This window comes from Gavia stellata, chromosome 2 (assembly GCF_030936135.1).
Source record: "Gavia stellata isolate bGavSte3 chromosome 2, bGavSte3.hap2, whole genome shotgun sequence".
Classification (NCBI taxonomy): domain Eukaryota; kingdom Metazoa; phylum Chordata; class Aves; order Gaviiformes; family Gaviidae; genus Gavia; species Gavia stellata.
In genome coordinates, this window is record NC_082595.1 from 86,998,387 (window position 1) to 87,013,463 (window position 15,077).

The window sequence follows — 15,077 nt, forward strand, 5'->3', positions numbered from 1 at the left end:
ATCTGATTACCACTTGACACCGGACGCAAGAAACAGCCAACAGGGAAATTCAGTTTCTTGGTTACCTTTCCATAATTGTATCATGCTTCATGCAAACTGGAAGGTTCAGTAGGTGAAGAGGTCTTAGAAGGAATTTGAACATTTGCCATCTTATTATTAGGTAATGACATTTTAATAGTTTAAATAACCATCAGGCAGTGAGAAGTCCAGCATGAGAATGGTTGAAACTGCCTAATAATTAAGTCATGAAACAAGATATGCTGCAGGGAAGGGGAAACAATTCTATTTGTTTTAAAGGGGGTCTTGAAAAAGGTTGGGTGACAGGACAAGAGGGAGGCTGCCCAGTCTTCAAAGGAGTGTGTAAGAAGGTCATAAGGTATTTTTTTAAAAAAATAAATAATAAAATCTGTAAAATCAAGTTCAAAAGAAAATTATAAATAAAAATACTGAATCGTAAAAAGCACTTTTGTTATTTAGCCATAGAAAAAAAAGCCTGTTGGGAACAAAATGTCCATAAAATAAAACCATCCTAAGACCTTGCAGTACAACACAAGTGTTGAGTTAATACATATTGTTAACAGTTTTGTTGCTCACCTATCCAGAAGAATTTTAAACAGTCTGAAAATGTAAAAATAGACAATTCTAGAACTTCTAAGCAACTAGCACCTGGAAGGAGTTCATGTGAACTTTACACCACCTCAATGAGTTACACCTGCGAATGAAGTGACATGGAAAAAGCCCCACTCTGAACTATTTTTAGCAGCAGAAGGAACAAGTACCAGTGACACTGGGCCAGCCGAGGACCGGGGAGTTAGCTAAGCCGTTTCCTGCAGGCCCCTCAGCCAACACTGATCCCTTGCCCAGAATGGTTGAAACTGCCTAATAATTAAGTCATGAAACAAGATATGCTGCAGGGAAGGGGAAACAATTCTATGTGTTTTCAAGGGGGTCTTGAAAAAGGTTGGGTGACAGAATTTAAACAGCTCTGTAGAACTACTGTGGCTTTTTTTTCCACTTGGTATCAGTAGTGCAAAAGACTCAAAAATACCACTTTGAGCCAACTAGCAACAGACAGTCGTGCACGGATATGGCTGAGTAACACATCAACTACAACTGGAAAGAAAGATGACGTCTGGCCCTCCAGTGACAGTGCAGGTAAATGAATTACAAAAAAAAAAAAAAAAAATCAATCCACCACCAAGCGTAATCAAAAAACAGCAAGCCCTGAAGCTCTCTGTCCCAGAGTTCTCCCCAACAGAAACCCCAGAACTTATTTTCTGGTTAGATTACTTGATGAACATACAACTAATTTACCCCATTCTCTTAAGGTGAAGATTATCTTCAGAGCATTAAAAAGCACCTGAAGTTTGTTCTGCATATTAACAAGCATATGGCTGTAGCATGTCTAACATACATCAACTCACCTGTCATAGATGGTGCCAGTTTTCTTTGCCCTTTGTGGTCCACAGTACCTTCATAAGCTACAGTCACATCATACACTGCATCCAGATAGTCTTTCATTGTGTCAATGGCTACATGAGTTGCCTTCACACGTGGCGTTAGCACATGCTTTAATATAGCAAGTCCTAGAGGGGGCAAAAAAAAAAAATTAATTACAGTGTTTGAAAGTAAACTGGACTACATTCACAAAAGGAACATTATGCCAAGGAACTTCAGCACCCCCACTCATAATCACAAAAGGTTTACTCTTCATCTCAATTCTCAGTTGAGAGAGAGCATGCGCATGTGCACACTGCATATGCTCTACTGAGCACATATAGAAGATGAAATGGAAATCCTAAAGGACATTAATGACAAGAAGGCTCCTCAACAAGAGAGTCCTTTCTACAGCTCCTGCTCTAGAAGCAGTGATGGTTTCAATGTGGCCCGTAAGTGATGAAACAGCACTTCTCTTTACTGTTTATGTTTGTCCAACTGAGGCAAAAAAAAGAAAAAGAGCAAATTAACTGAGAAATACTAAATGCACAGGACGTTGCCTCCTGAAATTCTGTATCAGGGACAGATCTGGTAGGTGAGGCATAAGCACAGATTCCACTTCATCCTTACAGTTGTTTCCCTTCCTGCTGTTTTCTGCGTGCTTGTTCCTGCTGCTAACCTTATATTGCTCTGGCACCCGCCTCCCGCCAGCTGATTCAACTCACCACCCCAGCAGAAAACTAATCAGGGAGGGGGGAAAATATAGCACCAAGAACCGACAGCAAGGAGGAAATCTTCTCTCTTGCCCTGTGAACAACCTATTACAATTGACTTGGCTACTAACAAATCCATAGTCACAGAAATCAACTGTTGTCTTTAACCATCCAGTCCAAGACACAGAGATTGGTATGTCAAGGACACAAGAACATCAGGTTTAACAGCACTCTGCAAGTCTTAACAACAGTATTTCAGATCCATGTTTGCTTTAGCTGACCACTTCCACCTAGAGCATACTTAAGAAAATACAAATACACTGGGCTCAAAAGTATAAACTTTATTCTATTTCCAGAACTTTAATATACAACGACTTTCAAAATGAAAACAAACAAAAAAATCCCAAACCTTTTCATGATCTCAACACAGCTCTTCCACACTTACTTGAAAGTGCTTCTAGGAAAAAAAAGCATATTATGCAAAAATTCTCACTATTTTGCTATAAGATGTGTAATTTTCTCAAACAGAAGTATCAGAATAAAATTACAATTATTCCTTACTAGCCTTATTTTTCATTGGCTTACTCTTCAGTCCATTTTTAAAGAACCATCCATCGGTGCTACTGGTTCCTGACAGATGAAGCAGAAAGTTTTCTAAACCAAAGTATTGTGGTATTGCTTTTGATATCTTCCTGCTTGCAAAATCAATTCAAAAGGTATTATATTATGTCCTGCTTTTGTACTGAACTTCTCTCCCTTGTTGGGCAAAGCATACTTTGATCTAAAATTATGAAAATATCTACTGAACGCTGTAAGATAATGCTAATTTCTAAACTGCTCTAACATTCTTAGAGTTGAAAATTTCAATATAAATCATTATCTTGATTCCTTAACATTTGCTAAGAATCTCCTTGTCTGGACACAGAGATAAAAGGTTATTTACTAGCACTCCTTCTGAAGTCATTGTTCTAAGCTTTACTGGCAATAGCGATAACTGTCTATGCAAAATGTTATATGGATCATGTAAATATTTTGAAGCATAACATGGTGGTAGTGTTTTCTTAGCTTGTGAACTATTACATCAAACAGCTAATTATGTTATGTTTCCAAATGTTTACTCTGTAAATGAAGCACTGAATATTCTAGTGTTGTGTAGGCAACGGTATTAGTGTGGACATTACACTCAACACAACTCTTGTTGAGCCAAATTCCCAAACATATTCTAAAAACAATGTCATTCCTTTCCTGCCCAACTCATCTTCCCCTTAACCAAATTATTACTGTGGGGAAGAAAAAAGGGAAAATAGGCTTCAGTGAGAACTGAATCCTCTAGAGAAATTAATTTAGGTATCTAAGACTATTCAGTGCAGTTTTTTAAATCCATGGCCAATTTTGGTGATGAAGATGGTCAGTGACAATCTGTGGAGTGCAACTGTAGAATAAGCCCCTCTTACTCCACGTGCTACCAGTGAACTCTTGGAAGGCTTAACTACAAAATGAGCATGCATCTAATTAAAATCAATAAAGAAAGTCCATAATCCATCCACTCCAGTGCATGACAAACATGCAGCAACACCAGGAGTTCAGCACATCCTTTTAAAGAATCTGTTTTATAAAAACATTAACCACACATTCTTGCAATTACTTATGATCTTTGCTAAAATCAACATAACAGAATTTAAACCCAAGTAGTTACAGTATAGTTACCTTGGCAAGTTGCCTGCATCCAATTCACAAAACATACTGTGCTTAAACTGTTTTTAATGTTGTGCAATACTAAGTTAGGACTCTCTGTCAAAGTATTTGAGGTCATGAGATTTTATTTTAAATGCCAAAGAAAATGAACTAGATGTCTAATAATGTAATACTCTACCTTAAAATGCTATAGCTTTGCTCTTCTACCTTAGCTAACTTTTAAATCATAAACAGACATTAAAAAAAAAGAAAACAATGTGAAAAACTGAAGAAGTATGGTGAGAAATGGTCCTTCAAATGTCATCTGTTTACTAGACTATAGTAAGATACAGAATTACTTCAGAAAGTCTGCAAGAGAACTGAATGAAATAAAGGAAGGTTTTAGTTTGGCCCAAATCATTAACATCTATGGAATTGAATTTTTCATCTAAACACAAAAGAATGAAAAACACTAAATAAAACATCATTTATCTGACCTCTCAGGGTGAAGTTACATATATAATAGCTGAGTACAACTCTATGGAGATCTCTCTTCCTCCTCCCTTCATCCAGGCCAAAAACTCACAGAGCTGTTCAGTGCAGGCAGGCCATCTACGTTTTCAGACTTGCACTCCATTAGTCGTATTTGTACCCCTGACATGTGGACACACCACATTTTTCAATGAAAACAATAAAAAACCCAGCTCTAAATTAAGAATACTCTATGCGTATTACATTAGCATTACAACATTTCATCAACAAAAGTTATGCGCTCGCTGAAAGTGGATGTCAGAATTACTCTGTGGTTTCCCCCCCTGCCCCCCCATAAAACTGTGTTACTTGACAGTAATACAAAAACTGAAAGCAGGGTGAAAAAAAATTATTTGATTTCAATACCAATTCGATCCTTCTTTCCTTGTTTTTCCTTTTTTGTGTGTACGTTGTGTGCAGTAGTGATATTAGACTGAAAGCTTTGCAGTTACATGGGGTGTCCTAAGTACTCACCCAACACTGAGCTCCCACCAGCCTTCTGGAATGCCCCCAGTGATCAAAGCCTTACTTATTGAAACCAGAGTTAGATTTATGACATATGGTGGGAAAGCTCATGCATTTGTATGCTAGTATTCCACCAACTTCCATAAATAGGACTCAGCTGATGATAGTATTAAAAAATGGCATGCCCTTGTAAAAAGTGTTTTCTGTTACCATGAACTAAAGGACAAGAAATACAAGTAATCCCCTCAAGAAGAATATGACCACCCCATAGCAAAACAGGGGAGACACCACACTTCGGTACACCTTCTTCCATGATGGGTATCTACAGTAACACAAGGTAGCTTTTTGCTTTCCTAAACTTAATTTCCTAAGGATGACTTTTAATAACAGAAATTCTTTCTTCATCCTCATGGTACATCTCTCAAATGCTACTCAAGGTCCACACCCCACTCTTTTTTAAAATTATATTCTCCTTTCCACATCTCACTGTGCACTTTTACATCAAGCTTGCTAACATGAAAGCGCATGGAAAAAATACCGCCAAAAGCTATTTTCTTTACAGACAGTTCCAAATAACATTTATGGATATTAAATGCTTCAGATTGCTTTAAAATACAATCTAAAACCAATGCCAAGATCTAGAAGGGAAACATTTTCGATTAGCTCAGTTGAAATACCTCTTTTTTACATGACCTGTAAAAGCAATTTTGAGATAAGCATATCCTGCACGTACAAACATCTTAGCAGAAAGCATGACACCAGTCAAGATAAACTTAGCATTAAAAAACATTTACATTTGCAACTTTTCTGCATAAAAACAAGGGAGATAATAAATGAATACCTGAAATTTTTGCTTGATTAAATGTCCTTTGTTAGAAATCAAACATTAATAGAAAATTCCATAAATGCCTTTCACCGTGGAAGATTGTTTTGTCTTCATTCAGCAAAAGCAAGCCAAGTTAAATTTAACAAGCTCCTTACCCCTTTCTCTTTGACTTTTCAGAGTTAGTAACATTAGGAGTAGGAGGGCTTTGAATTATTCCTATTTATTTTCAAATTTTTAAAATCTCATTTCTTCACATTTGGATAAAATTAATATTCTACTAAACCTAAGAAATCTGTGGTTGTTTGGAACATTATAGAGGTCTAACCACTAGAAAATAATCAGAAATCTATACATATATATTTTGGGAACATATAAATGGAACAAATTTTATACCAGAAGCTGGTACAAAAAAAAATAATCATGTATTTCATGGGTTTTATAGAAATTTTGTTCTATAGTCCAGTACCTTTAAAAAGACCAAGCCTTAAAAGATTTACAGCTTGAAATAAATACATAAAATAAAAATTACCACATCTAACATTATGACAAGATGAGAGTTAAATCCCTATGAAAATATGAGTGCCACCTACATATTACAATTCCCTGGGCTCTGCAACTCAAGCCCACTGACTAGCGTGGAAGAATCACTGCACTTCTAAGATGCCTAAACTAATAGATCGGAGGGAGCCTAAAAGGGGTCACCAATATGTAAGTCAACTGAATGACAGCATCAGATTTTGAAGATGGGAATCACGTTAGCTGACTACTCCCATATAATGGAAAACTAAAGCAAAGTCTAAGCCAAGAGTACTGACTATATACTTAAATATTGGCAATTGGAAGACAAAAGCTCAGGAGACAAGGGGCAAAACACGTGCTGTCACATTCTTAGATCTTTGAGAGAGTAAAGGAAGAAATACTTAATTTGATTATGAGAGTCTTACAAGATGTCCCATTAGAAACACATGAGTCACCAACCATACTGAAACAAAGAGAAAGAGAGAGCCCGTCCTGGTAGCAATCGCTGGAATCATCTCACACAGCCACCTACTTTCCATCAGAAAAGTACAACTAGGCGTACCAGGTTCAAATCTAGCTACATGGCACATATCCCCATTGGCTTGGAAGTGGGGGGGTTTCATTTGCCTCTGACAGAAATAAGAAAACCTGACACATGTCTTCATCTGATATTCTGACTACATTGCTTATGTGGTTTGCTGTGGCTGTGAAACCCCAGCAAATATTGCTATTTTGGCCAACAACGATAAATAGCAAATTAATTTTCTCAACTCCACAGAATTTAACTTGTTCTATTAATAAGTCCTGCACTAATCCTACCATAAATAACCAAGCAACTTAGTTTTAGAGAGGTAATTTTTGCTTTTGTTTTTAAACTTCAGGAAGCACATTTTTCCTTCCCCAATGCAATCAAACAAATGTATTTTGAGTTTAAAATGCTTCCTGTTCTATCCTGGCTAAGAACCCGATCTGATTGGAATTTTCTGCCACTTGTAAAACGTGTAGAATGAGTAATCTTCAGTTTCTGAGGGTAGTACCATTGCCCTTAGATGACAACATTCCCAGTTCATCACCATAAAACCAGTATTCCTGGAAGTAAGCAACTGTCTGTATCTCACTGAATACAAATGTGGACAGAACTTACAATAGAGTTCAAATTAATTAGAACACAGTTTTACTGTGTCAAATCTATTAGTGCTGAAGGCTGATACACATACGTCAGTCTCCAACATGAAAACCATGAATATTAATGTCCTAATTTTATCAATTTTACCTCTAGATGTTTTTGACATTCTTTGGTTTTAATTAACAAAAACCTGTCAGTACATTCAACTTGAACTTGGCAAGGTAGTTAATGACAAATTTGAAAGATGAGTCCATGGATTTAATTTTTTACTGTATAATATCCTTTATCTCTTTCTAAAAGTAGTAAGGAAGTACATGGTCTTACTCCTTCCCTAGAAGTTTCTCTGTGCTTTATAGCCTTCAGTCTCGACTCACTCATACCCAGATCTATTGGATCTACCCTCTGTGTTTGATTTGCCTGTGTTTCAGAAAGAGGAAAACCACCTGCTCTTGGTAGGAGTCAAGATTTTGTGTAGAACCTAAGTCCTACGGCAGAACAAACTGTAATATGAAGTATTATCACTATTTTAAAAAGTTGCCTCTCTTTCAAGGGCAACCTCAATCACCTTTAAATTCTTTTGCTGTTTGGTATCCTTCCATCCTATTCATAGACAGATAAGATTTATTTATATATTCTTACCAATGAGTAAAGACATAATAGTTGAAACCAGCAATGTCAACATATTCCTTTGGATGTCAACCTAAGCTTTTTTTTTTTTTAAAAAAATGTCTTTTTGTTGAACTGGTCCTAGGACCAATTGTAGACAGGCAGTGGCTGTGTCCAAAACTTGTGTTTATTTAAAAAGAGTATCAAGATACAAGATGCGGCTCATCAGCTGGTCACAGTAAGACCAGGTAATTAAACTCAGCCCAATAATTCTGCTTAAATCAATAAATCTTCTATAGAAGAGAATCCAGCCCATGGACAGTAAAAGTAAACACAACCCCCCCCAAACCTTTTCATACTTCCCCTCTGCAAAACTACTAAAGCATATACACACACTTATGTCAAAAACAGCACTTCAGACAGCATGATAAACATGAGTTATGCTTGTGCTCTCGGAATAGCTTTGTTATCTTTGGGTATAATATCCCTGGTCCTAAAATCAATTTGAAGTTTAATTCTTCTTAATTAAATCACTTTTTCCAATATTACACTTGCACTATTATCTCAACATAAAATTGTGCAAAAATGTAGGAAAAAGGTCATTATAAAGCTTACATTTCAAGGTATAAAACAAACAAAAAAATTCCCCTACATGTCTGTAAAGCCAACACTGAAGCACTGTGCTCTGTAACAAATATACTAAGACGACACAAGACTAAGTTATCAGACTTCCTTATATCCCCAAGAGGAATGAAATGCAAATTTTGAACTACAAGTTGCAGTATGTCCTCATTCCTCTGACTGGCAGAACTACCGGACATTACTACCTTTCCTGAAATTGTAGGAAATAAGAAGCCTTCGGGATCTTTTAGACAAGCATGCAATTGTGTATTTATAGTTCAGCTCAGCAGTGTCACATAACAGACATCGCACGCTTACAAGGAGCATGTCCAGCACTCAAATCTACGCCTGACCAAGTGGTGAGGTGTTTGGTCATGGCTCCTATGCTGCAGCCCCAACACATGGCCAGCAGCCAGGACCGTGGTGGCACTGGGGCTGCTGGGTGGAAGCCGCAAGCTAGGGCCAGCACTGCTGCACAGCGGTCTAGCAGGACCCTGGTGAGTTGTCGTCATCTCCTGCCAGTGGCCATGCAGAGTTGCCCATCCTCGCAGCTCCCCAATGTACTGGTATATGCCTTGTACTAGTATGGGCCATCGTGACTCCTGGCCATCAGAACAGTTCGGTACACAGCCTTCAGTGTCAGCCATCCCTGCTTCTCAGCATGCTTGTACAAGGGATGCTGTAATTCAAGTGAATATCAATTTTTGCATGAACATGCAGGGGAACAGGGTCCCATATAGACTGCTTCCCATTCTCTCCATACAAAAAGTTGAGGACACATCAACAACGAAAGAATTTAGCAGTGGGGAAAAGCAGATCAAGAGGATTCTGCATTAGAATTGGAGATGCTTCCTGTTTAATAAATATTTGTCTTGAGAGTTTTTAAAAGGAGTAACCCTTACAAAATAAAAGTAGACCAATACCAGAGAGAAAAGTACTAGAAGAAACGAACAGGTGCTCTGAAAGGACAAAAGCAGTGTTTTACTGTTTTGCAGACTGTAGAGAAATAATTAAGAGGTTTAGTAAAATAATAATGACAATGAGAGCCCTTTCTTTTGGCTGAAAAAAGAGGAGAGATATTGAAAAAACCCTATCAAACACCCTCTCTGAACTCTCAAAGAACTGCCAACTTCAATGAAACATTTGACTTTCATTTCCGAGAGGAAACCGAAGCGATGAGTAAATCCATTATGACTTAAGCTCTCCTGCTCATACACACAAACAAATTCAATTCTTCCCAAGGAGGAGAAGAAAAGCATATATCCTTTTGGACAAGAGCTAACAATACTTAATAGCTTGATGATATCAACAGGCTGATTCACAGACTTGTGAATTCATTTCAGTGTGTCACAGAAATGAATTTACCAGACCTATTTGTTATTCTTTGTTTACCTTCAGAGTGAGTTATTTCACTTTTGGTCAACAGGAAAAAACAAAACCAGGAAACACGTTCACTGAACTGTTGGACTTAAATGTTGACGTGTATTGTGCATATGATGTGAGAAAAATGAAAAAGTTTGGGACCCTTAGATTTTTTGCAAGCCTTTCCAAAGATGAAGCAATTCCATCTGTGGTTATAGAGACGACGCCAGCAATCAAAGTGACTACAGAATAAAGTTCAACCAAGGATAGGTGAGACTGGAAGGTAAGAGAGGAACAAAACCAAAAAGCCATGGTAGTACTAACAGTAATTAAAAATGACGTGATGGAAGACTTTTTCTTTTAAGGCACAACAATCTCTATGCAAAATATTCTTTGTACTGAGTAACAACTGTAATTGGAGTTATAACGTCAACTTAGATAGAACAGTGCCCTGATCCAGTGTAGGTAATTTTTATGCCCCTGAAGGAGCAAGAAAAGAAGTGTCCATAAATACACAGATACAGACAAAAACTAAAGAGAACCTTCTTGAGAATTAATACTCTTGCACAATGTGAAATGCATGCAATATCTGTATGTAAGCTACTCTCATCTTACTCTATGGTAAGAGAAACACTGGCTTATGCTATTCTAACCCTTAAGTATCAATCAAGCAGGCTTAATAGTCCAGTTAAGGTGAGATCATCTTCATATTATATAACAATTTTATATAACATATGGTAACACCATAACAAAAGAATGGTTTCGAAACTTTTTTGCTTACCTTCCTTTTCAGCAAATGATTGACTATCTGCAATGACTTTTGGTATTTCTGGATTGTAACGAGTCCCCTCTGGAAAAATCACTAAATACATCTGTGGGATTAAAAAGAAACAAAACAGACATGTTCTCATAATGAATGTAAGCCAATTCCTTTTACAGAAGTTATCATCACTTGACAGCTCCATATTGTATTTAGTTCCTACCATCAATTACTGTAAGGATCCAAAGAAAATCAGACTACTTGAGCTAAAATTTCTTAGCTTTAAGAAACTTACTGTTTGGGGTTCAAAATAACTTTCTTGGAATGTACATCATAGAAAGCTGCCCAAGTGATTTAGGAAGGGAGATAGCACGTGCCAACAGAAGTGAGCAAGTCAGGAGTGGCTGATATCAACAACAGTATCTGTTTTGTTAAGTGGGATAAGAGGAGATTTTGAGAAGACCCCCAAGTGAATATTCAACTCAAAACATAGCTTCTGCCCCTTGACATGTCACAGATGACCTAAATTATAATTTTTTTGCTTTAATACTGATCATGTATCTAATATTTCCTTATACTGAAATCTACATTTCATTCCATTCATAATCGGAAATACTGTTAATTGAAATTATGAGAGATCAGCAATCTTATGTGCCTTTATGCATCTCACCGTATTAGATATTAAATATATTACAAACTTAAACCAATAGTTTAGCATAATTTGAACTTTAAAATCACATTCCTTCAAGTATGCATGTCTGCAAAGTTACATTTCCCAAGTAAATCCATCTGCTTGCCTACTCAGCAATAACCATCTATGGGTTCTCAAATCATTACACAGGTAAAGGTTGCCTAAGCATCTGCATATCTGAATGTAAAATTTTGTACCCAAATAGAGGCAGTCAAATTTGATGAGTTTTCCATTTGCTTTTGAACCAGAACAGAGGTTTCCATCTCTCTTTTTAGTGTGTGTCTTGCATTATCTCCTACATACAGAGGTGATGCAAAACATTACTTCAGCAGTGAAAATTTCATGCTGGGGGCTCATCTGCAGAAGAAAAGGCTACTGCCACAAATGTTAACTAGCGTGGAGTTGAATGTCAACTGAAACATTCATAATAAAATCATGCGTATTGTGCCTAGACTAACTAGTTTATCTTTGCAGAAATGAGTCTCAAGAAATATTTGAAAGAAAAGAGAGAGTGGATTTACACAACAGTCAAAGGAGGATTATCAGTGAGAACAGAAAGACACTGACAAGTGGGAGTGCACACCATGAAAAGATGCAAAGTAAAATAAAAGCTCAGAAGAAAGACACAGGAATATAACTTTGTGCATCTGAACCACAAAACATCAGTGTGCTGGTATGTGCATGATTGCTGAACAGCTAGAGAAAAGGCTGAATACAGAAAGACAGGACCCAGTAAGCAAACTCTCCAGAATCACCCCACCGTGAGGAAGGTTGAAAGATGCACTAAAATGCAGAGGAGGGAAGAAATCTAGAACTGTGCCAACCAGTGAAGCCCTCAGGAGATCAAGAAAGAGGAGAACTGAGTACATAGCCTAGAATCTGGCAGGGAAAAAATAAAAAAATAATATTAAGAATGGCAAAATCAGTGTCAGTAGAGTGAAGAGAGCTAGAGGAAAGGCTGTACTTGTCACGGCATGTTTGGGGAGGAGAACTGGCAGATTACAGAGGCAGGTGAAGTCCAAGAATGTTCAAGGACCAGCAGAAACCCAAGATGTATATAGATTTGGTGGGGAAGAAACAAAAGAAAATGGTTTTAAGAGGCAAGGTGCTTACTTTTTTCTAACATGACAGTAGCATAAGCACAAGGACGAGTACAGGAATCCTTAGACCCAGCTGCAGTCCACACTTCCCCCAGTCATGTATATATTTCATCTATGAAGTACACTGTTGAGTAACTAAGTAAAACTTTTTAGAGTTAGCTGGAAAGGGCATAATATTCAAATTCAGATGCATTTTTTTCATAAACATGCTTATATTCAAACCACTTAATTTGGATCCTTAAAATGGTACTCAAAGATGAGGTTACTCCTCCTCCTCATTAAAGAATGAATGCTCAGCTCCGAAGGGTAATACAGTGGCTGTAACAGGTAACAACTGACACAGCAAAGAAAGTGAAGCACAGAGCATAGAAATACCATTCTTGGTACAGAGATCAGCACTTAAAAGCACGTGACAACACTACCAGTCTTCAAAGCAGATAATCAGCCACTAAAAGCTGATTACACAACAGAGAACGTTATCTACTTACTCCAGTCCTACATATGTAATACAAAGCAGGGGCTGAAATTTTAATTATTCTTGTAAACCTCTAGAACACAAGCGGCCAAACAAGTTTGTTGACCAGAATCTGAGTATCTCTGAATTGAAAGCATACCAACAAGGGAGAGACGTGGCCTTTGCTTTAAATTCAGCATATATAAACCCAATATGTAGCTCATTAGGACTACTTTACCTAAGTAAAGTTCATGAATGTAAACAGATGTCCTACTTATACTCATGTACAGTCCTGCACAAGACAAAGATACTCTGTCAGTGCAATTCAGCCTACCAAATCTGCTTGTATGACTGGCTTTTCTCTTCTCCCACCATGAGCAGCAAAAGCTAAATCCTTAAGCACTATTTCCAAAGACTGTAAGAACTAGAAATCTCTAAGATTTTAATAATGAAATATGTTCCCCTGAACTTGGATTAAGAACTGTTGCGTTGTAGGAGCATTTTAACTGCCTAGAAACACTAGCTGCAGCTAAGGCAGTTTTTTTACACAGTATTTTTCATTTTGGGCAATTAGCTATGTAAAAGTTACGCACTTTATCGCAGTGACTGCAAAATACAGTGCTTGTGTTCAAAATGGCATAGAAAATTTTGCATTACCATAGGCCTTGATTCATTGATATACCAATTTTAACTCAAGCAGAGTAGGTCCCTATGTTCAGTTACATTGTACTTTCATGCCTGTTTCTGTGTAATGGGTGGGTGTCGATACACTCACTACCTCTCACCAATTTGAAAGCTTCAAGGAGTGGATCAGGATTCATTTAGTAGAACACCCTACTGATTCTTGTTGGCGCCAGAAAACCAGGAAAGAGGCAGGGGTTACCCGCAGAGTCCCCAGCATAATGTCAGTGAACTTGCCACAATCCACAAATGAAATGAATGGATGATGATAACTGCTTTCACCTGAATAGGAACTCTATTCATTTCCCCAGTGTTGTCAAGGTCTCCCAGGCAAAAAGAAATAGCAATGGCACTGACAGGGGCTGTGCTTCCAGAGGGCAGAGTAGGGCATCCAAGGAAGTCCTTGAGATAGATCAGAGTGCCACAAAAGGAGCTGGTATGGGTGGAGCAGGGAAAAGGGGCACGAAGCAACACACGAGTCCCTGGAGTACAGAACAAAGTCAGCCGAGATACCATAAACATACAGTGAGAAGAGGTGATAAAGAGAAAACCTGGCTGAGGACAGGGCTTTGGAGGGTGTCCTGGAGAGAGTAGCTGCCACTCTGTAGAAGAACATAGGGTGTCAAGAAGTGGTAACTACTGACTAAAGATATCTTGCATTTACTGTGCTGTTCCTGGGCGGGTGACAAGAGGAAAACAATTTAATATTTTTATTTACAAAGTTCAAAATTCTATTAAACTATGCATTTTCTTAGTTTTAATATTATTATTATTGCATCCTGACAACCAGACAGATTCACATCTGAACTCATTTAGACCACTGCCTAGAAGATATGCTTCTTGTGAATTGAATGAGAAACATTAACACTCAGATCAGTAACTCAAAAGGATACAGTATGAGAAAGCATATCTGGTACAATTGGAACGAAATACAAAAGGTGATGTGAGGAAAGCAGGCAAGGACAGCCAGGATTTACAAAGTTGTTGTTAGGGTTTTGCAAATTGGTAACTATATGACAAAATAACCATACTAAGCCTTGTAGCAGTTGTATTAATATATCTGTCCCCTCCAGGTTTCTCCTGTTTGATTGGCACTGCTTCACATGACAAAGATTTATTGGGTGACTGAATGAATGAGAAAACCAAGACACATAGTAACCAGCTAAATATTGGCTGTACTGGGTTAAATCCCACATCTCAGAATGCCTATTTCCTACTCTCGATGCATGATAAAAAGAATTATAAGTTACATTTTCAGTTATCAAACTGAATAGTTTGCTGTCCAGAAGAGTTAACGTTCTTTATAAAACAAGCAGATTGAGTATATCAAGTGCCAGCTGGATATATTGTTACATTGAGAAATGCGTTTATCTTGTTATGGCTTACATTAAAACAATATTAACACAAAAGTGTCCTTCAAATCATGTGACAGTCTCTGCTCTCACAAGAAGACATAAGATTGCAATTTATTAACAATCAGCCAGATTTTATGGAATTTTAAACAAAATCAC

The 15,077-nt window shown here is 37.5% G+C and overlaps 1 protein-coding gene across 1 annotated transcript in view; it reads right to left on the reverse strand.

Moving 5' to 3' along the window:
* AGPAT5 (1-acylglycerol-3-phosphate O-acyltransferase 5) overlaps positions 1-15,077 on the reverse strand; it is a 59,176-nt gene that overhangs the window by 16,739 nt on the left and 27,360 nt on the right. The window contains exons 5-6 of the mRNA XM_059834153.1: positions 10,662-10,752; positions 1,425-1,586 (exon numbers count right to left, since the gene is read on the reverse strand). Coding sequence (XP_059690136.1) covers positions 1,425-1,586; positions 10,662-10,752 — 253 coding nt within the window. The remainder of the gene's footprint in view (positions 1-1,424; positions 1,587-10,661; positions 10,753-15,077) is intronic.